Raw genomic sequence first — 25,086 nt, forward strand, 5'->3', positions numbered from 1 at the left:
TCTCTTTGAATCTGGGATATTGTCCAAATGCGGGTTCATGGAGTTTCCTATTACGTTGAATGCAGTGCATCGAGTGGCTGCAGGTTTTTGCACGGCCCAATCACGCTCAACGTGCACAAGTCAAAGAGAATCCTCGCACGTACGATTGGGACGTGCGCGGTTTTCGCGTAAGAATCTATTTTAACCGAGCAATCAATGCATCGTTACATCATCATCGACCACAATCAATCCACTGCAAGTCATCGCCATTTGTCACCGTTCTGCGATTAAAAGATCCGCCCCTGCCTGGGAAAATTGAGACCGGAAAAAAATCAATAATTTTTCGAAAGCACGTCCACAATTCTGCGAGAGTTCACCAGATCACAGTGCGAGGTACCCGCAAACGGTGAGCATTTTTACACGTTGCGTCTGATGTGGGATTTTTCATCTCGATATCTCAGCATCTGTGACCCAGCGAGGCCATCATGTACAGGAAGCACATTGTCCAGCCCCTCTTTAGGAAGGCAGTTTTTTTTTCCCCCAACCAGGATGTCGCTCGGGACCCAAACGGCAGCGCGTCGGTTTCCTGCAGGGCACTTTAGACGGCGGTGCTGGTACTGACTGGTTGGTCATCTCCGTCTCTTAGCGTCGTTCCCATAGCCGAGGCGAGCGCCACCCCCCCCCCCCCCCCCCCCCCCACCTATGTCTTGACTTTTCCTCTTTCCTTCCTGCGCCTGTTTGGTAAACCACGTGCTCACAGCCGCGTGCTGCCTTCCCTTGTCGTGTGCCGACGCTGATGAGTGCAGAAATCGGCCGAGTGATGCTGGAGGTTTTAATGAAGCCTTAACGTCGCTAGGATTGCGAACTCATTTTTAAATTAAACATCTTAAAATTTTTTAAAATCACTCAAAGTAAATAGTTATTTACACGTGCTGTTTAAGTTACACCGAGTGATATTGAGTCAATTTAAAGCTTTCGTGACTGCAGGGATTCATCTTCTTGGTTATTTCGGTAAATTCACGTAGAAGAAAAATAATAAAATAATAAAAATAAAACATAATAAAATACAATTCTCACGACGTTTCGGCCACAACACAAGCAGCCGTCCTCAGCTGAAGAACAGGTCTGTCGGAAAGACAGCGTCTGAATGAACACCACCAAGCTTGGCAGCGTATATTTAAGCTTTAAGCTTGTTCTTCACCTGAGGACGGCTGCTTGCGTTGTGGCCGAAACGTTGTGAGAATTGTATTTTATTATGTTTTATTTTTTATTATTTTATTATTTCCCTTCTACGTGACTTTACCGAAAGAACCAAGAAGGTGATATTGAGTCCGTTGCTTAATATATTTTTTCGCCCTTATCATCAGCGATTATCTATCCACTGCTGGATTAGAGCATCCCCAATCCATCGCCATCTCTAAAGAGTCTTCTCGTGATGCAATGATCTAAATAGCTCCTGCTGATGAGCTGATTTTCTCGTTCCATCTCCGCGATGAACATGCGACTATTGCATCGTGAAATGTGAATCATAAAAAAATTTATTCAAAATTGTTAACGCAGGCTTTCAAAACGGATCGACTAGGAATGAGCGAGTTATTAGATCACGTGCATGACTGTACCAATGACATCATAGCATCTGCCTAAGGACCCGGATCAGGAAGCTCTTTTGCTCGAGGTCTGAGCCGTTGATCTTAGGATGCTGCATGTAATCTCCAGCAAAACGTCGTTACCCATTCGAATATTTGTGAGATTACTCTCCAACACACCGGCGTTTGAGTCACGTGGCACTTTTATGAATTGGCCGTCGGGTGGAGGAGGCATTACGACACATTTGTTCGCATGATCCAACCCAAAAAGCAAGGAGCTTTCTGCCTCTTGTGGGGTACCGTGCATCAGCTCTTTACCCCACAGCAACTCCTCCAGAAGTCACGGAAGTACGCCCAACCTGTCCACGTGCGCTTTGCGGACCTGCAGAAGGCTTACGACCGAGCACCTCGTGAGTTGATGTGGCAGGTGATGATGCTCAGTTGCTACGCGGCATGCGGGACATCTCACTGACCCCTTCCCAGACCAGGTCGGGCTTCGTCAAGGCTGCGTGCTATCGCCGTCGTTGCTTATCCTGTTCATGGATCGACTGACGAGACGGTGCACGGTGGCCACGGGCATCAGCGTTGACGAAAGGGAGGTGTCAGCCCTGCTGTATGCAAACGACATCGTCCTCCTAGCCCCAACGCACGCCGACCACCAGAATGCGCTGGACAGCTTTGTGGCAGAATGCGAGGTCGTCGACATTAGCATCAGCACCCCCAAGACCAAAGACCATGGCTGTGGCGCGGACCAGAGTGGCAGAGCCCCTCTTCATCAAAGGGGAAGTAGTGGAGGAGGTCGAAGGCTTCCGGTAAATCTGGGTGTATTTCTCGAGGGATGGAAGAAGGGAAAATTAAACTGAAGCCCGGATCAGAGCGGCGACCGCAGCGATGCGGACGCTGAAGCGGTCTGTGATCTCAAGACAGGAGCTGAGCCTTCAGGCAAAGCTCTCGGTTTATCAGTCAATATTCGTCCCCATCCTGACCTACGGCCACGACACCTGGATCCTGACGGAAAGGACACGCTCAAGGGTGCAAGCAACAGAAATGGGCTTCCTGCGCAGGGTGGCAGGGCTCTCTCTCCGGGATCGGGTGAGAAGCACGGCTATCCGCCAGACTCAACGTCCAGTCTGTACTATTCAGCGTGGAGCGAAGCCAGCTATGGTAGGATGGGTCACCTGCTAAGGATGCCGAAAGAAAGACTCCCCCCGCGGGAGACGTTCGAAGGACATCCTCCAGGCAAAAGACCCAGAGGCCGCCTGCGATCGTGCTGGAAAGACCGGGGCGGCGGTGCCGTCTGGCCAAGGAGAGACCGGCGATCCGGAAGCCACAGTTGATGCCGCTGGCAGAGGACGGTACAGGATGGAAGGTCTTGGTGGAGTCGTTGCCCCCGCGGCCCGATTCAGTTATGAAAAGGGGGCCGATATTATTCTTTGGGTCTTTCGGTAAAGTCACGTAGATAACAAAAAACTACGACGTTTCGATCGCAACACAAGTGGTCGTCATCATTTTCTTGATGACGATCGCTTGTGTTGCGATCGAAACGTCGTAGTTTTTTGTTATTTTCTTTGAACCTATCTACGTGCTTTTACCGAAAGACCCAAAGAATATGAATTTCTGCAGTCACGAAAGCTTTAAGTCAGGGGCTGATATTGATTGATTTATATGATTTTACTGGCATGATGACAGGTGTGGTTTCCAATTTAATTGAAATTATTGTGGGGTGGTGGAAATTTTACATTTCTACAATAGGGATGAGTCTATCCATACGACATCCATTGTTGACTTCTCACAAAGTGAGTACTCAATTTATCAACTCCAGAGGGTTGAAAGGCCGAGTTCACTCTTAACCAAGATTTTAACTCATCACCTTCCAATTGCGAGCTGCACTCTAATCACTGTGGTACCGGGCCAGATGGTATTGGTGCATCAATACTGTAATATACTGCATGTAGTGCTGCTGTATGGTTTATTATATACTCCGCTGTCAAGTGTCAAATGTTAGCTAATAGTTGGCCTGGCCTCACATTGAATGAATGCATTCCTTGTAAAGTCACATCAGCCAATATCGTGAGTAACGAAGATTTTTCATCAATATTAATAGACCCGAGCACGTAATATAGGCCTCCCTGGGGTGCCCTCACTCAGTTTCCAGTAATTCTGGGCTCCCACTTAAAGAGTTTCTCACCGAGGCCGATGCCTGCTGGCTCCGCTCGCTCGCTCGCAGAATTGATTGCTTTCTTTTTACGAGCTTGCGTGCTGCCGTGGAGTTAATGGTCGGCGCCCTGGACTTGCAGTCTCCCGGCGTGGCAGTTGAAACAGTGGGGCGGGTTTGTTATTTTCTTCCGCCTCGGTCCACTCAGCAGTATAAATGCGCACACCGCAGTTAGTCGAGCTGCGGGCTTGCGTATGGGCGTTAGGGTATGGATACGTGCTCGGCATTGCAGGATGTCTGGCCAGCATGACAGCGATTCCTGTCGAGGGGCTGTTTAGAGCTCTCGCGTGAAGGGCCTTCCGCCAGCAGTGGTATGGCCCGCTAAGTACAGGCTCCGCGCCTTCTTACCTCTCAGCTCGTGGAAGCTTTTAGAAAACGAATTGTGGACGGAAATCAAAAGAAAATGCACGTATCCCCTGCCATCTTGCGAACCGTCACCTTTCCCCACCTTCGCGAGCGTTGCTTGGCCGTCGGCACGTTTGGTGAAATACACGGGGGGAGGACGGGAGGGGTGCCGTCGCTTTCTAAGGTACATCAGGAAGGACGGGGCCCACGTAAGGATGCTCGCCTACTGCGCGTAACGCTCGGGTTCCTATAAACGTCTGCCAAGTACCACTCGGCTCGATAAACAATGTTTGCATGAACAGCGCACGGTGGCATCGGGTCAAAGCAATCGCGCACGCTGTCTGCTGTTAGAAACTAAAAGAACAATGTACGCATTGATTGATTCACTCGTATATGCATAGTAGAACCCCTCTTAACGGCCACCCCTGTTAAGGACTAATCGCTTCGCGACGGGCCTCCATAGGGATCAATGTGTAGTGTATACTAGTGTAGTGTATAGTGTAGTGTATAGTAGTGTAGTGCCTTCATAGAGCTCAATGTGTAGTGTATAGTGTAGTGCCTCCATAGCCCAATGTTGTAGTGTATAGTGTAGTGTATAGTGTAGTGTATAGTAGTGTAATGCCTCTATAGAGCCCAATGTGTTCGCTTATTGACCATTCCCCTGTTAACGACGGGCTGTTGTAGGTCCAATAAATATGAATGAATGCATTTATTAACCATGTTTATTTTGATATTATGTATTTAAAATGTTGTTCGTATCTTTATGGAATAATATGTATTGTTTCAATATTATAAAGTACGTTTTTTGGGTGAAAAAGGGTAATTTTCGATGCTATCGGAACGAATTAAGCCTTTACCGTGTATTTTCTATACTCGCTTAACGACCAAATAACTTGACGACCGGTTTCGTGGAACCAATCACCTTCGTTAAGAGGGGTTCTGCTGTATATGCGTTTGGGATGCCGCTCTCCGATGTAATGGTTAGTACACGAAGCTTCGATTTCCTGGCGTGGCAGTTGAAGCAATGGGCACGTTTGTTCGATCCCCGCAGTCCAGAGGTCGCAACCTGTTACCCGATACCCGTACCCTACCCGATACCCGGCTACCCGTTTGCGACTCTGGTGTGGCCAGGTACGGGTAGACCGTGAGTCACTGGTGAGTAACTGTTTGTCACTCATTTCCCAACGTCTTGTCTCTTCTCACAATTCAAGTTCCTAGAATCAACTCACCCGCGCCTGCAACATGGCTTCATCCCAGAGGTCGCAATCAGGTCCCCGTACCCTACCCGTACCCGGCCGGGTACGGGTAGGGTACGGGTACGGCCGGGTATAGGTACGGGTAAGGAATCAAAACCCGTTTGCGACCTCTGCCGCAGTCTGTCTGCCCAGCAGTATTCTTGGGTGCACCATGGTCAGCCGATCTGCAGGTTGCGTTCACATGGACGGAGGTCAAGTGTGGGGGGTGGGGGGGAGCCCTGGTTATGATATCACGTGTCAATGATATTAGCCCTATCCGCTGTGCCACCACTCCACCCAGCATGTATTAAGTTCCGTCAAAGCCCATGAATGTCGCCAGCTTTTATTGTAACGTTTCAACGTAACTGTCATGCTGGCATCTTCCTGCATCCTTCCTGTATATTGTACAGCAGAATTATTTTAACTGTGCTATAAAATCTGGGAGCTAGCTTTTACCGTATGTGTGTAGCGAATGTGTTAAAAAAAAATTACAATTCCAGGAACATCCAATAATTTCCTGCCAATATTAATGTCCCCAATGATTGCATTACGATGCAGTATACCTTGCTCCAACAAAGGCTTGCAGATACCAAACTAGTCTAAACTGTAATTTCCCCCATCCTATTCCATCATTGTTAGCATTTTAACACGCAGGCTTTCACGACCAATGTTATTCATTGTTATCATTATTTTATTTATGGTATTACCAAGTATAATATACATTTGAAATAGCACTCACTAAAGCAGTTTTTTAAATGTCACGGTTCTTACAAATGTTAGGTTGAAGTATCGCAGCTTATATAAGCACTCTGCTCACAATGACTCTTGTGATTAATACTGCTTTCATAGAATCTTGGACTACTTTCAACAACTTGAAAAATCCGACAGCACGTTGTTAATGCAAGTTTACTTAAGTTGTGTGTACACACTATGACGATAGCAATGAGCAGCAACCGTTTGCTGACTGCAAACAATCACGCTGAACCATGGGAATTCTCTGTGATATTTTTTTCTCCATTTCAATAAAGACTGCGGCGGTGGTTCTGACTGAGGAAAAACCGACTAAAAGGAATAAACACACCGAGGGGACCTGTGGCTCGCAGTTGGTAGAGCAAGTGGAGCCATCTCCACTGAGATGTTAGGTTCGACTCCACGTAGTGCCCTGCGGCTTCAACTGGAATCTCAAGTGTATACAGAGCAGGGTTGATGGTCTCGGCACCTTTCGATGTAAAGCTTTCTTGAGTGCAGGGATTCATCTTCTTGGTTCTTTCGGTAAAGTCACGTAGAATGGAAATAATAAAATAATAAACAATAAAACATAATAAAATAATATAATAAACTAATACAATAATATAAAAAATAAAAGTACGTAATAAAATAATACGGTAATATATTGAAATAATAATATAATATAATAATATAATATTATTATTTTTCGATTTAAAGCTTTCGAGACTGCAGGGATTCATCTTCTTGGTTCTTTTGGTAAAGTTACGTAGAATGGAAATAATAAAATAATAAAAATAAAACATTATTAAATAATTCTCACGACGTTTCAGCCACAACGCAAGCAGCCGTCCTCAGGGGAAGAACAGGTCTGTCGAGACGACAGAGTCATTCAGACTCTGTCATCTCGACAGACCTGTGGCCGAAACGTCGTGAGAATTATTTTATTATGTTTTATTTTTATAATTTTATTATTTCCATTCTACGTGACTTTACCGAAAGAACCAAGAAGAGGTCTCGGCACCGTTTCCAATATTTATGGGACCTTTTTGCCAGCATCAAAGGTATGAAAAAGAAGACTCGGTTGGGCCCTTTCTGACAATGAAACAGGTGATAAGATCTTGATTTGAAGCTTTCGTGACTGCAGGAATCCATACTCTTTGGTTCTTTCGGTAAAGTCACGAGGTAGAAAAAATTATAGATCATGACGTTTCGATTGCCACACAAGCAATCGTCTTCAGGTGGGAGAGAGAGCAATCTCTCTCTCCCGTGATCTATTATTTTTTCTACCTACGTGACTTTACCGAAAGAACCAAAGAATATAGGTATTAAGATGTTCAAACACCAAATAGATATCTTTTGCAAGGAATAAAGTCTGCATTAATCACACGTGCATGTGGCGAATGTTTATTTGCGTGTACGTTTGCTTAATGCAAACTTGATTCAGTGCAAAAGGTACCTATTTGGTGTTTGAACATCCAAACACCTGTTTGATTGCCAGAAAGGGTAAAACCTATTCTTATGTTGCATACCGTTAACCAATAACTGCACAGACGCACGCACAAAAAAACGTAACGTTAAATGTATTTTTGCGAGGGTGGATTGACCATACTTCACCATACTCGACAGAGCAGGTTGGTGAAGGCGGTGGGTGGTGACCGGGACTCGTTTCACACGTCACTCGCCGGTGACATTAGCAGTGGTGGGAAATCAAACATTCACGAACGTGCGTTTAGAGTATTTAGCTGTTATGAATTTCCACATGATTAGCCACTTCGTTGAGCTATCATTTGTGGCCAGGTCGCTTCTGAAAAAAGCTACATAGCTCAGTGGGCCTTAGCTGGTAAAATAAAAATTAGGTCATAGTTTATATTCTTTGGATCTTTCGTAGAAGTCACATAGATAAGTTCAAAGAAAAGAATATGAAATCCTGCAGTCACGAAAGCTTTAACTCAAGATTTAGGTCATAGTTTAGTTTTAAACTCCAACAAACTGGTTCATATTATAGCGCGCTAACCACTGTGCCACCGGTCCTCCCATTCATTTGGACACAAATGTCCTGTAGCCAGACTGGGAAACCCTGTTTCTTCCCACCAAACATCCACGTGTTCAGACGCTTTTAGCCTTCTTTTGTCTTACTGTTGCATACGCGGAATTTAAAACAAGCAGCCGGCTCTTTGGAAAAAAAAATGCTGTCGGACTGCAGGATCCAAGCTCGCTAATTGCTGAAGCAAAAACACGTCGCAATCACGCTCCACTGCTGGCGCCGGTGTTCTCAGGAGACCCTCGCGGACGCGCTGTTGTCAAAATTCGCGCAATGACACGTGGGGGGGGGGGGGGGGGGGTTCTTGTTGCTGGGGATCCAAATGCCTTGGGATGAGCATGCCAGGGAGGTGAAGAGAAACGCACCGAACCAGGAAGCTCAACTTCTCCTGCAAAGTGTGGTCGAAAGCCCCTTTGTTGTCTCTGTTTTTGTTGGAATCGGACAAATAAACACCGTCGCTCTCTCGGCTCGAGACGAAAGGTTTGAAGGTGGAACAGCACCTGCGTGCATGGCCGCGTTTCGGGGGTGGAGTGCCCGAACGGGAGACGTTTAGCTCTCTGATGTCTGTGTATTTGGCTTCTTCTGCCCAGTGGTGTTCGGTGTGGTGGTGGTGGTGCGAGAGTTTTGCTCCGGGAAAGCTTCCGACATCGTGCCGAGACAAACACGCGCTACAAACACGCGCCGCGGACACCGGAAAACACACGGAGAGCTGGAATAATAGAGCGACGAGCCGCAAAAACTCCAGAGGCCATGCGACCCCGTAAAAAAACAATAGCGTTACATTGTTTTACGAAGCAAAGGAGGACCGTTTATTTTTGCGTTGTCGTTTTAATCCCAACAATGTGCACGATTTTACCACGATTTTATTTAGTTGTTTCACTTTTTATTTTTTATTTTATTTCATTATTATTTTCACCTACATGACTTTACTGAAAGAACCAAAAAGTATGGATCCTTGCAGTCACGAAAACTTCAAATCTAGAATTGATTTTACCATCATCGATTGCCATCTTATTTGGTTGTTTAAATTTAATCCTCCAATTTTCCCCATCTGATACGAGCGAAGGTTGTGGAATGTCGTTGTGTGTCTGTCTGCAAGTTCTTCACAGCTGCTCACAAACCGCACTTGCCCCAACAGTCTGTTAGGGCTATGAGGAAGATCTTTATCTGTACTTGTGTGTCTATGTATTATGTTCAGTATGTGTGACATTGTACATTGACGTGTCTATTTGTGTCTGTATGTAGGAAGCAGTAGTGTGCTAGTTAGCGCGCCGCACTACGAATCTGGCGACAAGGGTTTGATTTCCTGTGCCAGCCTTCATAGAGCGGCACGGTGGCGAGATGTTAATCACCTCTCCTGGTTTCTAGAAGGTTGTGGGTTCGATCCCGACCCAGATGCTTGTCCATTTGGAGTTTGCATGTTCTCCCCGTGGTCGTGTGGAATTTTTCTCCAGGTCCTCCAGTTTTCCTTCCACATATAGAAACGTGTTTAGAGTAATTTGGCTGATATACGTTTTCACGTGAATAGCCACTTTGTTAAGTTATCATTTCTGGCCAGGTCGCATCAACAAAAGAGCTATATAGCTCAGTGGGCCTTACCTAATAAAATAAAATGGTTTAGTTGATAGGTGCTCGCTAACAGCACTTACTCCTTCAGTCTGTTAAGGCGATACGGGAGATCTTTGTGTGTAAGTAGAATGGGGTAGGAGAGGTGGGAGGGATTTTCTGGTGCAAAGATAACTTAACTTCAGCTCGGGCATGCAGTGGCAATCGTTTTCAAACGAGGTGTTCCAACAACACGGCCGTCTTACGTGTGTTAGCGCGTAGTTAAAAAAAACGCGCTATTGCTCTCAAGGTTGCCAAACACGCGTCCGAGTTTTGCAAACATTGTGGGCGTCCTCATGCGGGTTGTGCGTGCGAGTGCTTCCCCGGTATGGAGGCGAATGTGCACAGCGAAGCCGATCTCTGTGAGCTTACTTGGCAGCAGGCGTAAGTGGGGCATCCACTCGAGTGCTTTTGCGTACGGGGCGGTACAAATCTACGCTCACGGCCGTGCCAGTGCCAGTGGTGAGCATATGTTGCTGCTGTTTTTGAGGCCTTGTTCTTCTTTGAAATGAATCGTGAATTAGCGACGCCGCGTATTTAATTAATTAAGTAATTACATTTGGAGTTGTAATACAAAGTAATAGTGTGTTGCATATCTATCAAGGGCTAACAAGGTTCCTTGTAATAAGCTTATTTTGGTACACGTCGTCACATCACGCAAATATTAACCGATGCAGCAATCAACCACTAACCACATATTCCCTTCTCGTAAGCTGTGCATATTTGGAAAATACAATCCTTCCAAAATTATGTCTAATAGAGAAGACTTTATTTTGAAGTCCAACAAGGCATTTTTTCTTTACCTCCGGTCTTAGTCGGCTGCTGGATGAAGGCTTCCTGACACCATCATGCCGTGTCAGTCGTGGGAGGTTTTATTGGCCATACTTCACCACGCTGGTCAGAGCAAGCAGATGAAGAAGCGGGTGGGGGAGGGGGGTAAAGGGCAGGACCTGTTCTGGTATCACTCGTCACCGATGTTAGCCGTGGCCGGGAATCAAAAATCAGGCTGCCGTTACGGGATTAATACTCGATTTAAAGCTGTTGTGACTGCAGGGATTCATCTTCTTGGTTCTTTCGGTAAAGTCACGTAAAATGGAAATAATAAAATAATAAAATTAAACATTATAAAATAATTCTCACAACGTTTCAGCCACAACGCAAGCAGCCGTCCTCAGGGGAAGACTAGGTCTGTCGGGGAGACAGTGTCATTCAGATGTCGTGAGAATTATTTTATTATGTTTTATTTTATTATTTTATTATTTCCATTCTACGTGACTTTACCAAAAGAACCAAGAAGGGGATTAATACTCTTCAAATACAGCACAGTGCAATACTGTCATGGACTCTTGCAAACAGCAACACAGCAAGCCAGGGAGGTGATGTGTACATTGACAAAAGAAACACACAACCGGGACCACCATGTTTAAAAAAGCATGCGTGAATATGTTGTGACATTCAGGGCTGTGGAAATTGTGGGCTCATAGAAACGGTGACAATGAATGTAAAACAATTTGGAGTGTTGATCTTCTGTGCTCGTCATCTTTAAACGGAAGTGCACGTGTCTACTGGACATCTGTGAAAAAGAGCTTTATAGTTCATCGGATTCCTCCACTATAAATAAATATTCAGATTCAAAAAATATTCGAAACCCATTACTTATAACAGACCTGGTGGGGGCAATGGGCTCAATTGCAAGGTCACACGTTAACATTTTGGTGGGGTTCAACCGAACCTTTCATCCCTTGAGGGTTAATAAAATGAGAACCGTTTTGTTGCAAAGTCTAGAGCAGTTCTATTGACACATTCATCAGCGTAATTCTACCACTGGCTCAGTCAGAGCTGTAAACAGAAGATGAGCACCTCCCACTGCTCAAATGAGTGGGAAACGACTCTGATTTTCGCATGTGTACAGATGAAGCATTTGTTGAAGCAGTAGGTCATTTGACTTGAATATAACCGAGGCTTACAATAATAATAATGTTTTATATAGCATCTTATAACAGCTGAAAAAACACAGGCAAGCTGGAAGGCTACCAGGTGGCGAAGCAGTGCCAATAATTTCCCAAGCTTTGCGGTCCTCTAAACATTAAGATGTTTTCAGCCAATTGTTGAGTGTTCATACATGTGATCATCGTAATGAAGTTGGAAAACGTCCCTTCAAATTGTTCCTTGCAATGTTTATCACCGTTGCGCCGTTCCCCGAAGCCGTGCCTGAACACTTTCTGGGAGAGTCTTTAGACGCGAGAGAAAAAAAAAGCGGTCCTTTATTAGAATGATAAAACCTTGTTGAACAATTTCCTTGTTAGGCGCTGAAATGTGAATTAAATTCCCATTACTTTTTTGCGGCGCTCGTAATTAAACAGCTAAGCAGACACGGTGAATCATGCAGGAGAAGCCCTCTGAGATCTGTTTCACGCACGAATGCACTTTTACAGCGGATCACGGAGCCCGTGGATGGGAGTAGTAGAGGGAGGCTGAGTGGCGGTGGTCCTGGTCTGAGCAGTGTGATTATGGCTTCTGGGGAGGGGAGTGGGGGGGGAGGTTATTGTTGGTGAATTTTCACCCAGCAAGGCTGGAATTTTCCACGGGTTTCATAGCTGCTGACATCCAAAACCATTGCAGGCTTCCTCACAGGTCCATAGCGGCCTTTGCTGATGAGTGTGAGCAGAAAATTGTGATAACGTAAATAATAAGTGCGCAGTCGTCATTCTTTGTTCTTTTACTCGAGTTTTATTCCCTTTCATTGATTTGAACTAATATTATTAAAAACAATATGTTAATAATAGACTTGAATTGTTATTTTATTGCAAGTGATCGTATGCCTGTTGTCAGGAGCGCCACGGTGCCGAGATGTTATACAGAAGGTCGTGGGTTCGATCCCAACCCTGACGCCTGTATATATGGAGTTTGCGTGTCTCTCTCCCCGTGTCGCGTGGTTTTTCCCTCCACATTTAGAAACAACGTGCGGTTTCGAGTTATTTGGCTGATATACATTTCCACATGGTTTGCCACTTCGTTGACCTATCATTCGAAAAAGAGCTGTGTTGCTCAGTCGGGGTCTTACCTGGTAAAAAAAAAAATAGTTTCATTTAGTTGAAATTACTCTTTGTTTAAGCGTTTAATCTCAATCTATTTCAAATATTTCAACGGAATCACTATGGAGTGCACGTGGCAGAATATTAGCCACCAAGGAACTCTAAAAAAAACCACCCGGTTTGCCGTCACGATCCCCAAAAGACCTTTTCTCGTTGAGAGCTGGGACAGCTTTGGGAAGTGCACTTAAGCAGGCCTCGCTAACCAACTTTCTCTCTCCCGCGCCGTTTTGTAAATCTCGTGTGTCGCTGCAGGGAACACAACAGCTGGCTCCAGCTGGACAGGCGGGTTTTGGAGCATGACTTTCCGCGGAAATCCGGAGCCATCACGCTGCACTTCGCCGTTAGGTACGACCACCTCACCCTCATCTAACGCGTTCCGCGTGGTGATGTGAAAGGATAGCGCGGTGAAATTTTATCGATACCCCCACGAAAATAATGGGGAGTCGGGACGAGTTCGAATGAAAAACAAGCAGTTTTTTTTTTAAAGGACAATTTCAGATCTTTGTTCATGTTTGGGTGTTTTTTGATCGTTGTTTCAATCATGTACTAACGTCAAATGTCTTCCTGCTAGCAATAGTGACATTACTTGATGCCACGTGGCACTAGTTTTGGCAGGAAAAGTGAGAGTGTTGTAATATTAGTGATGTTACTTCCAGTCTGCTGATCAATCCGAAAAATAAACAATGTTTGGATCATCTACAATGTCGTATTGGGGCCTGATTTGTGGATTTTTTTTGTATTAATCCAAAAACTGGGAGTACATGTTCAACACGGGAGACATTATGGAGAAATTAGAGATTTAAAAACTATCGAAACCTCTCCCCATCAATCTCAATGCACTCACACTATCTATTAACACTCGCCACTCTGGGAGATCTCGAGCCATCGATACCACAATACTCAATCTCTTGTTGATAGAAAAAAGTAGGAGGGGCATTAGAAATCAGTGGGGCATCTATAAATCTATCACAGCCTAAGTTACACATCGGTGTAAATGAGGTCGATTCATTTTTCTGTCTGTTTATAATGTATTTATTGAGTTTGTTCATTAATGTTTCTTCCTTGGGCAGTTAACCTCGAAGGTTTAGGTTTTTTTGAATGTTACAATTTGTAGATCTTATTTAAAAACTAGTACGGAAATAACCAAAGTCAAAAAGAATTGAGTGTTTGGCATTGGACATGCGTGGTGGTTAAACGGCAAACCGCAGCCAAAGAACATACAAAGAGCAAGACCCAATACTGTAACAGCCCTGAACCAATCTGGCCCTGGTTGTAGCAAGAGCTGATGGATTCGTGAATGTATCCCTCGTGGGAGCAGCAACTGAAGTCTGAGTTCGGGGTGCCCTCTATTGGCAGCGGTTTTATTAATGCGCTGAACCCGAAAGCACCGCGACACAATGGGCCCAAGGCAAGCGAACGAGCCAGCCAGAAGAGTACCAGGCTGAGCCTCAAATCTCAAAAGCCCCAATTTGATCTGCGTCTGCACGCAGCAGCATTCAGTTCAGTTGCGCGCACACACAAGCACGTTTAAATTTCGTGACTCATTTATTTATCCAGCAAATGCACGTAAAAGTGGGGCGGTGGAGCGAATACGTTCTGACCCGCCCCGACTGGACATCTGCGGAAAAAAGAGTTTCATGGCTAACTGGATTTCTCCAGTATACATTCCGATTCCGATTTTTTTTCTCTCTGCCAAGTTGCTCACGAGGGTTGTTTGGCCATACTCCTCTGTGCCGGGTCAGTACGGATCGGTGAAAGGGGCCAGACCGCACAACCGCTTCAGATATCACCCGCTGCTCACGTCAGCCCTTCACCGGGAATCAATCGCGAGCCCAGGCAGAGTGCCCCCCTCCCCCCCACCTCCCTAAGGTTGTTGAGCCCAGGCACGACTCTCCGGGATTTAGTGGCAATGATTATTTATTTATCTTTCGATTTAAAGCTTTCGTGACTGCAGGGATTCATCTTCTTGGTTCTTTCGGTAAAGTCACGTAGAAGGGAAATAATAAAATAATAAAGATGAAACATGATAAAATTATTCTCACGACGTTTCGGCCACAACGCAAGCAGCCATCCTCAGGTGAAGAACAGGTCTGTCGGAAAGACAGCGTCTGAAGATAGACCTGTTCTTCACCTGAGGACGGCTGCTTGCGTTGTGGCCGAAACGTCGTGAGAATTATTTTATTATGTTTTACTTTTATTATTTTATTATGTTTTTTCTTTTATATTTTATTATTTCCCTTTTACGTGACTTTACCGAAAGAACCAAGAAGATATTTACTTATCATTCACGGCCCGCCGGAAAAACACTGCCAGCCCCCTCGGTCACAATGGGTTTAGCATGGATGTGTTTCAGGCGGCAGCGTGCACTACCGTTGGGGGAAACTCTGAGGATCACGAGAGGTGGATGTGGTTTTTTGGGAGGGCCTTCATTCAGCAGTGGATTGACCCATGGCTAATGACGCTGATGATGAATATGATTACGTACTATCACACTGACTCCACGGTAAAGCGCGCAGTAATATTGGTGCGTTACTCATCTCCGTTAGAGGTCCTTGGCCACTCACGGATGCTCCATGTTTCTATGGTCGGGGCCAAGTCTCTCCGCAGCAATGATCACTGTTGACTTCACGCAATTCGTTGCTCATTTTATTGACTCGGAAGGGGCGATAGACTGAGTTCGATCCCTGACTGGGATTTGAACTCCCGACCATCCGATTGCGAGCTGCGTGCTCCGACCACTGCACCACCAGGCCAGAATGTATATATCGGGTGAAAGGCTTTTACGCACGTGAACTGTACACGTATGCAATATCGCCAAATTCGAGCTCAGGTTCTCAGCCAGCAGTTGGCAGAGCTTATAGAGAGCTTCTCGAATTGTCCAGAATGTTTCCGTTCGTTTCATTTGTTACACAGATGATCCCTTTTAAGCTCGTTGCCCGGCTAGTTTACAAGTGAAATCTGCACGAGTTCAGAGTTCTTCAGGAATATTGCACAACTCACGAACAAAGTGTTTAGCGGTCGTCAACGAATCGCACGCGAATACAAAACAAATAACGGTGCAGATATAATGTCGGTGCGAGAGGTGCCACATAAAGGTCGGTACAGGGGCAAGTCAGCTCTTTATATTACTCTGACAGTGACATAGATACACACACACATTGAAAAAGACAGTGACCATGTGTGGGAGCAAGGGTTGCAAGTGTGCTCATGTGTTTTGGTTGAATAGGGAAATACAGAGGGGGAGTGAAGGAAGGGAACCAACGCCGTAGTTAAGTTGCAAGGGGGTGTTCCAGAAACGTGGAGCGGCAATGCAGCAAAACATCTGAGGCTATGGTGGAGGGAGTTAGCAGAACTAAGCGGTGTAAGGTGTTTAGGCGGTGAACAGAGGGGGGTGAACACTGTCTTCTTCTTTCGTCTGGATTAAGAGCAGCAGGTTAAAGATGTAATGTTTTATTTGTTATCCACTCAATTTGTCTGTTCAGGTGTTAAGACAGCGGCAGCGGCCGAGTGTTTACGATGGCGATCGACGGTTTGGGATTTTGAACCAATACTCACGTGCCCCCGAATCTTCGATGCGCCATTTGAACCTTATGTCGGGACCCCGGGGGTCCCATAAGCCCCCGGCTCTCGCATAAACTGCGTTGCGACGTCATTTTATGTCTGTCGAAGGCGAACGACACGGCAATCTATTCCTCTCGATGAGCTCTACACGATGTGTTAATCAAACTTTCAAACATACTCTTTGGTTCTTTCGGTAAAGTCACGGAGTTAGAAATAAAATAAAATAAAACAAATCGCGACGTTTCGATCGCAACACAAGCGGTCGTCATCAGGCAAAGCGAAATTTGCAAAATTTTGGTTTCTCCGGCACATTCGTCCTCGCTGCTGTGCTTGGACAACACGACAACAGAATGATCCGCGCCGGGTGGGTCATGGTGTTTATGTGCGCCGTGGGACGCAGTCGCCAAAAATAAATTACTTAATTACGATTTCGACTTCCGTTTATTCGGGGCCCCGGGGTGTCCCGCCATAAGGTTCATTTTGTGCATACGGTGGCCGCATCGGCCGCATGGCGGCCCCGGTCCCGGTTCGGTTGATGGATCGATCATTGGACACCGCCTAACATGAAACGCTGTGCAACGTACAGAGACGAGATGCGGACAGTGAACGTGCTGCGTTGCCCCTCCCAGGTTCTACATTGAGAGCGTCACCTACCTGAAGGACAATGCCACGGTGGAGCTTTTCTTCCTCAACGCCAAATCCCGCATCACCAAGGTAAGGACGCCCCCCCCCCCCCACACACACACACACGGCAGTGCATGGTAAGGGCTCTCCTTGCGGTTTCCCTGACTCCGTTTGGTCCTTGTAACATGCAAATTGTAACGTGGAAATTGTAACGTGGACATTGTAAAGTGGACATTGTAACGTGGCGAGTGTAACGTGGCCGTTGTAACGCGGCCATTGTAACGTGGCAATTGTAACGTGGACGTTGTAACATGGACGTTGTAATGTAGCCAGTGTAACATGGACGTTGTAATGTGGCCAGTGTAACGCGGCCGTTATAACGCGGCCATTGTAACGTGGCAATTGTGACATAGTCATTGCAACGCTATTTTCTTATTCTGACCGACTCGCCCAGAATGCACATGATCTTGTGGGCCTCGCAAGCTAAGCTTCAGCCTGGATAGCACCCGGATGGGCGACCACGATGTGCGAGGACAGGGATTGGAGGTTGCTATGGGGTTACGTTACCAGTAGAGGGCAGTGCTACTAAATCCATCGTTGCACTGTACCTGCATGCTCCCACATCCACGCTTGCTTGCCTTTGCAAACTGGAACTGACAAGCGTGGTGATGTATGGTAACCTCCCACCCTCCCCACCCACCCTCCCACGACTTGGCACGGTGTGTCCAGAGGCACTCATCCAGCAGTGGATTGACAACAACAAAAACTGTCTCTGTGTATATACATATGACCATAAAATAGTTGGTATTAATGGAAAAAATTGTTACGCGATTATCAGAAAGGCGATTTTCAAGACGTTTCTCTGGCAGATACAATCAGCCCCCCCCACCCCCACAACAATGGTACACAATACATCGGGAAGTGTGGTGGTACACATGGGTACACATGATACACAATACACATCGGGCAGTGTTGTGGTTGGTACACATGGGTACACATGATGCACAATACACATCGGGCAGTGTGGTGGTTGGTACACATGGGTACACATGATACACAATACACATCGGGCAGTGTGGTGGTACACACGGGAAGGAACCAGAGGTTACATGGGAGCGGGGGGAGCGGTCATTGTTAAGAGAGCGAGCGTGTCGGAGGAGGGGCCTGTCGGGGAATTTGGATTAAGCGAGGAATTTATTGAAGCTGTCGTTAATGAATCACGTTTAATAAACGCAGTGGCATGGTTATGTGTCATTGTTTAGTGGTAGTGTTTCAAAGGGCGGGTTATGAGAATGTCTGAAGAAGCACTTTTAAAATACATGTCAATCTCGAAATGTCCATTTTAACTGGAGCACGTTTCCGTATTCTCCGCATTGTCAAATAAAATCCTTCGAATATATTTAAAGCAAACGTTTGTGGTTCGTCTTATAATCCGGAGCATCTAATCATTCTAAAAATATGGTAACAATTTGTATAAATGTATGTAAAATTGAATGATCGGGGTGTAACGATCCACAACCCTGGCCATTGTTAATTGTTGTGATTCGGATGTTGTATTTGGATTTAAAAATCAATACATTTTTGCACTTTAGTGAAAACTCAAATTGATTCTTGCACATGGCGATATGTTCAGGAGCTAAATGACAATGCCGAGGTCTGCTAGCCACGAGCTGGCTTCAGGAGAAAGTTGGTGACGATAGCCTCCACTAGTGGCATCCGGTGTCACGTGCGCCCATAGCTTTCGATGTATAGCTGTATTTTTAAAAAATTCCCAGTTCCTGCACACGAATTTTAATGAACTTATCGTGAGCTTAGCAATTTACGCCTCGCCACATGACGATCAGTCTCGTGGCACCTCCGATTAGCACGGTTGGCTCCGTACGGCGCGAAAGAAGTTCAGCATACGCACATATGCACTCCGCGTGTGGATATAGACACGTGCAAGGTACAGCATGCCTAACTGTTGAAGCTCTGCCTGTGCCGCACGAGGATGCAAGAGATGGCGCGTTGTAAAACCTTCATCTTCCTGGGGCGTGCAACTCGTCACCAATTTGTGATAGCGCCCCTGCGAAGACAGCTGTGATAACCCAGTGCCGCTTCGCCAGGAGACGGAGAGGCGCGTTTTCTCGCTAGCTGGGTTTCCATCATCCTATCCCCGGGACCTCGGTAGGCGGGGAGTGGGGAGGGGAGCGAATATTCGTAATGTAACCTGCGAACAATGCGTGGGAGCGCTTTGAGCACGGCGAAATAGCACAGGAAGCTCACGTTGGTCTCGTACTTCAAGTGTCCAAGGTCACAGCTGTGGTTCTTTTTGTGTTTTCTTTCCCCCTTGACGTAGATGTAGGGAAGGTGCCATACACATTGTCCAATTCAATGCCGTGTGCGCTGTAGAAACCTTAGAGGGTAACGGATCCCCGCCCCCAGCCCACTCCCCGCCTCGCGATCCGATGAACTGTCGTGATTCATGGTCATGATTCGATTCAAGATTGATTGTGGTTGTGTGTACGTAGCCAACCTTGCTAAACGGAGGCGCGCGCGAGAAGGACGACAAGCTAAAGCCTGCAGACATTTGAACCCACTACATACAACATAAGTATCATAATAAACTAAATAAAAAATATATATTCTAGAGGTGGCCAACTGACTCAAGGGTTAGAGTGCTGAGCTAGCACTGCTGACATCATGAGTTCAAATCGAGGCAGCTGCCAGTGATTAAACCGGGTGTCAACCCAAGTCACCACTGACTGACTGCACAAAAAAAACCCCATCACGTTAAATTTGGCTCTGCACTTAATTTGGCTCAAATCCAGCTCTGCGGATGAAAAATTACCGTCTTTGACTGTCACGCGGTGAACATTACTCGCAATGGTAGAGCAGGTGGAAAAGCCGTACCTCCTGCCATGTGGAGCAGAGGTCACTTTGACGGGATCTCAGTGGTAACTCTGTGATATCCGCATCCGTGAGCCATTCTCTACCACCAAGGGTTGCACTGCTCTATGATAGATACGTAAGAATTACACTGGTCAACACACTTTTTCTGGCATAAGGTATTCCAACGGTTTTAAGGTAATTTTGGGGTGCCGATTCCAAATCTGGCATCAGTTTTTGTCTATCACATCAGGTTTTTGAGATATCAAATATTACATTTTCAATCAAAACTGCAGAAGAAAAATATTAAATAAATGTGGATATCTACATAAAATGATATTATAAACACACTATCCTAAAAGTACAGCACATTTTAACACTAAAGCAGACACTGACTCGCAACAACTTGCAATCATAAGTGACAGAGTTCATTTCGGGTAAAATCAATGAAAATGGGGTATGTCGATAGCATAAAAATGAGATGTGATAGAGCAAATCTGAGATCAGATTTGGAATCGGCACCCTGAAATTAGTCTTAAACAGCTGCAAAAGTCCATGCCAGAATTTGTTTTTGTTGACCAGTGTAATTTGTCTCATCACGTGCCTCCGATAGCAAAGTTGGGATAGAATTCCAGAAAAAGACAGGAATCGCACATGCAATGAAATGCATGTATTGTGAACTTCAGAATGTATTTAATTGATGAATCAATGCATCATTACTCACCTTATAGAAGCTCAAGGAGAATTACTAATACATTACTTTGACCATACGGTCACCCATTCAAATCCATTATCACTTTAGCAAAGGAGACATTGGTGTTATTTCTTTACGTATTAATACTTATAATTTTCATTATTTTAAGTAAAGTAAGGTCTATTTTACCACCAATTCTGATTCCAAATAACAGTATAGTCCACAATCCTATTGATTGCCCCTTTTTGCAGCGATCGCTTAGGCAGGCAAAACCCACGAACGGTTTCGACTTGTTTGAGCGTCATTATCAGCGGGTAACCTCTTCAATGATTGCTGTTACGTGTTGTGTATGGCGGCCTGTGGTGATGGTGGTGGTTAGCAGAGGTGTGGACTCGAGTCATGTGACTTGGACTCGAGTCAGACTCGAGTCATGAATTTGATGACTTCAGACTCGACTTGGACTTGCATAACAATGACTTTGTCCCACCTCTGAGGTGTGGACTCGAGTCATGTGACTTGGACTCGAGTCAGACTCGAGTCATGAATTTGATGACTTCAGACTCGACTTGGACTTGCATAACAATGACTTTGTCCCACCTCTGAGGTGTGGACTCGAGTCATGTGACTTGGACTCGAGTCAGACTCGAGTCATGAATTTGATGACTTCAGACTCGACTTGGACTTGCATAACAATGACTTTGTCCCACCTCTGGTGGTTAGTGTGCTACACTACGAGCCCGGCGACCAGAATTCTAATCCCGTCCATGGCTGATATTCAGCGGCGATTTTTGTCCTGGTCCTGGGCCTACCCATCACCAATCCACACTGACCGAAGTATGGCCAAACAATCCCCAAAACGGACATATGGTTTGCGAAGGCCTTCGTATCAATGTGAGGTCACGGTGGAACGACATTGGTCAAGTAGGACCCTATTCTGATGAACCAAAACGCTACGTATGGTCGTTGAACTTCTTTCGCACCGCGTGCAGCAAACCGTGCTAATCGGAGGTGTCATTGTAGTTTTGTGTTGTGGATGGCAGAAAAGACTGCTGTTTATGTATTCATTATATACTGGCAACATTCCACCAAGACAGCACTTGATAACATGTAAAATTATTTTTACAAATCCAGCAGCAAACCATGCTAATCGGAGGTGTCATTGTAGTTTTGTGTTGTGGATGGCAGAAAAAAACTGCTGTTTATGTATTCATTATATACTGGCAACATTCCACCAAGACAGCACTTGATACCATATCAAATAATTTTTACAAATCCAGCAGCAAACCATGCTAATCGGAGGTGTCATTGTAGTTTTGTGTTGTGGATGGCAGAAAAGACTGCTGTTTATGTATTCATTATATATTGGCAACATTCCACCAAGACAGCACTTTATAACATATCAATTAATTTTTACAAATCCTTTTGAGGCATTCCCCCCCCCCACGCCCGAGTTTCAAGCTGTGACACCGAAATGTGTCGGTGCACACGTGTAAGTGATGATCCTAATTCGCTCGCTCCCAGTAGAAATTACCGGGTGTGTTGCATCATAATTGAACCACAGGCTTCGGACTTTATTTCGGCTTGTCCCATGGCAAATGCGACGTGAAGAGTGCACACTTGGCGAAGGCTATTAATGTCTGCGCTGCGGTGACAACATTTAAGCCCTGCACGCTCGCACACACTCGATCAATTGCAGTCGGTGCGTTCCTTGATGGCGCACAATATTACATAATCCAGAGAGAGATGTTGACTTGTTACATCGAGAACAAGACCGATAGCCCGGGCGCTATTAATAGTGGCGAATGATAAAGTTAACATTATCACCTACAAAAATAACGGAACACGGCATTTCGCCAACTGGGCCGTCACACTGTAGAGCTGCCAAGATTTTTTTCTTTTTTCACCCACTGAGACTCCAGAACTTATAAAAAGAGCTCACGGCTCATGTGTGGTCTACAGCTTTGACAGATTTCAACACAAGCCCACACTCGGATGCTGGCAATCGGCACACGCACACGCGCGCACACCCAGTTGGGGGAATAATCCTGAACAGATGGCGGAAAAATAACAGAGCCCTGCCACTTACCGGCGGTGATCTGCCAAGCGACAACTGACTTTAATTGGATGATTCCTGCAAATGAACAAAACGTGTTAATTGTTTGTTTTCTGCAATTTGTGCTAATGCGACTTTCGACTTTCCGCGGACACGGCATGACATTAGCTTAGATTGTTTGTTACATTTAAGCATGGTTTACAGCCCTTTATCAATACATTGCTAGACGCAGACCTACCCGTGCTATCTCATTCATTGGGATGATATGGCCACTCTTTATCCCGCTGGTGAGTGTGGGTTTGTGAAAGGGGAAAAGGGGGGCAGCGCAGATGTCACGAGCCACTGATGGTAGCCGTGGCCAGGTTCATATTGCAGTGTGCTAACCACTGCGCCACCACTCCCACCCTATTGAAACATGGAATTTGAATATCTGCTCGGAGAGCAATGATTAACACTCGCAATAGTAGAATTACTTGTCTTAAATTCATATTCGAGATTTGATTCCAGGAGCGTGTGTTTTTTTTACATCGCAATCAATAGTATCATTTCTAGTGACTGCAGGGGTCATATATACATACACACATGAGCACGTATTGTGTGAGCTTAAGAATCAATATTAATCGGTAATGTCCTCGTTTTTTTGTGCGGCGTCTCTAAATATGTGCGAGTGCTTTTCTTAACTGCTTGCCAAATTATCCTGAGCATGGTGCGTTGAATACGAATGTGGAAAATGATTGATTTGCAATACGACAAATGATTTGCAATACAATGTACGCGACCTAGTATCGCGTACATCATATGAATGGTTGCTTATCTGCCTTGACTGATTTCTCATCCTCTCAAATCCCCGAAATGCCATGACCTATAAAGCAGACATTTGCCAGTGATCCATCTCATTGCAGTGACTGCATCAGTAATGAAAATGTGGCAAAGTCCATAAAATTCTAATAAACCATGTCAAACTCCTACCCATTCCATTCCCATCTCACAGACTAATGAACAATTCCGTACTGTGGCTGCGTGGTCAATAATAAATACTTGAAATAAAAATATCATAAAGCCCTTTTGTCAGGCCACTACTGGATCAAGGCCTCCCCAATCCTTTTAGTCACGGGGGTTGTTTTACCGTACTCTGCACTTTCCCGAGAAATTTGAAACGGATATCAATAAAAGTAGAACTCTCAAGTATGTCTCCTGTCCAAAAAAAAAAACCCCATCTAAAACTTTGTCCTGAAACGTATGTATGCAGTGATTAGGTAACCCCCCTCCCCTCACCCCGAACTGAGGCAGTTAAAGCCCCACGGATCAGCGGGATTGATGTCTGAATGGCCCTGTCTCTGGCTGCTTAAGCCAGCCTCCCTTGTTGAGGATGAGCGCTAAGCACCGCAGCAGCCACCACCACCACCATCATCAGCAGCAGCAGCTAGCGCGAAACAACAAAAACTGGGCACCCTTTTAATGAGCCACATCTGCTGCCGACGCGACGTGTGACGCTGGCACTTTCACACAAATCAGGGATCGCCAACAATGAGGGGGGGGCGGGAGGAGGGGGGGGGCTGTGTGAGGCAGGGTGGCGGGGGGGTGCAGGGATCGGCGGTGGCGGGGGGGGGAGTAATAAAACACTCATGCTCACAAAACGCAAGGCAGATGCTCAAGTCACATGGGCACCTGTATGAGTCTTTTTGTTGTTGCTCAACGTTAGATTCTTTTGCTTTTGATTTTATGTTCAGGAATTATGTAGGCGCACGCACGGCCCATCGCGTCAATCCACTACTGGATGAGGGCCCTCCAATTCCTTGTGGGCTATGAGAGATATTTCACCATACTTTGCCACGCAGGTCCAGTGTGCGTTGGTGAAGGTGGAGGGGGAGAGTAGAATCATGGATTTGCTACACTGCCCTCGACTGACCACATTTCCCACGATTATACCTGGCTTATGTGCATGGAGGTCACCCATCCTTGCACTGTCCAGGTTCAAGCCTGATTCACTTACAGGATCTAACGAGATCCGGCACATTCTGGGTGAGTTGGTCGTAGACTAATTATGAATGCGAATCTATGCACGTATAAAAACACAATATGTAGAGAAAGTTGTGTCATGGTGGTTACTACATCATGAACAACTTCAAACAATTCATATGTAAACCTGGTCTGACCCTACTCTAGAGTGACTGAGCCTGAACTTATTGCTTGTTGTCATATGGTAAACATCAGCACTGGGCATCATCGGAAGAATAGTTGGCATACCAGCTGGGTCGTATGATGCGCACCATATTACAGTCGAGATATCACACAGCACGAACAATGCCAGGCAGTTGAATCATCGACTCTTCTTCACTCACAGGGCAAAAAAAAAAGCACACCCTTATTTAACCTCCGTATAATACATCAGTCCTTTCCACATTTTTAGCCTGACATAAAATACCCCTAAACGTGCCAACATTTCAAAAGAGAGC

The 25,086-nt window shown here is 45.7% G+C and overlaps 1 protein-coding gene across 3 annotated transcripts in view; it reads left to right on the forward strand.

The window, feature by feature from the left end:
- Positions 1-25,086, forward strand: part of LOC133351767 (FERM domain-containing protein 4A-like) — a 231,774-nt gene that overhangs the window by 111,478 nt on the left and 95,210 nt on the right. For all 3 annotated transcript variants that reach the window (XM_061567259.1, XM_061567261.1, XM_061567260.1), the window contains exons 4-5: positions 13,083-13,175; positions 17,021-17,105. In XM_061567259.1, coding sequence (XP_061423243.1) covers positions 13,083-13,175; positions 17,021-17,105 — 178 coding nt within the window. The remainder of the gene's footprint in view (positions 1-13,082; positions 13,176-17,020; positions 17,106-25,086) is intronic.

The sequence above is a fragment of the Lethenteron reissneri genome, chromosome 38 (genome assembly GCF_015708825.2).
Source record: "Lethenteron reissneri isolate LAM-NWPU_2019-01 chromosome 38, ASM1570882v1, whole genome shotgun sequence".
Classification (NCBI taxonomy): Eukaryota; Metazoa; Chordata; class Hyperoartia; order Petromyzontiformes; family Petromyzontidae; genus Lethenteron; species Lethenteron reissneri.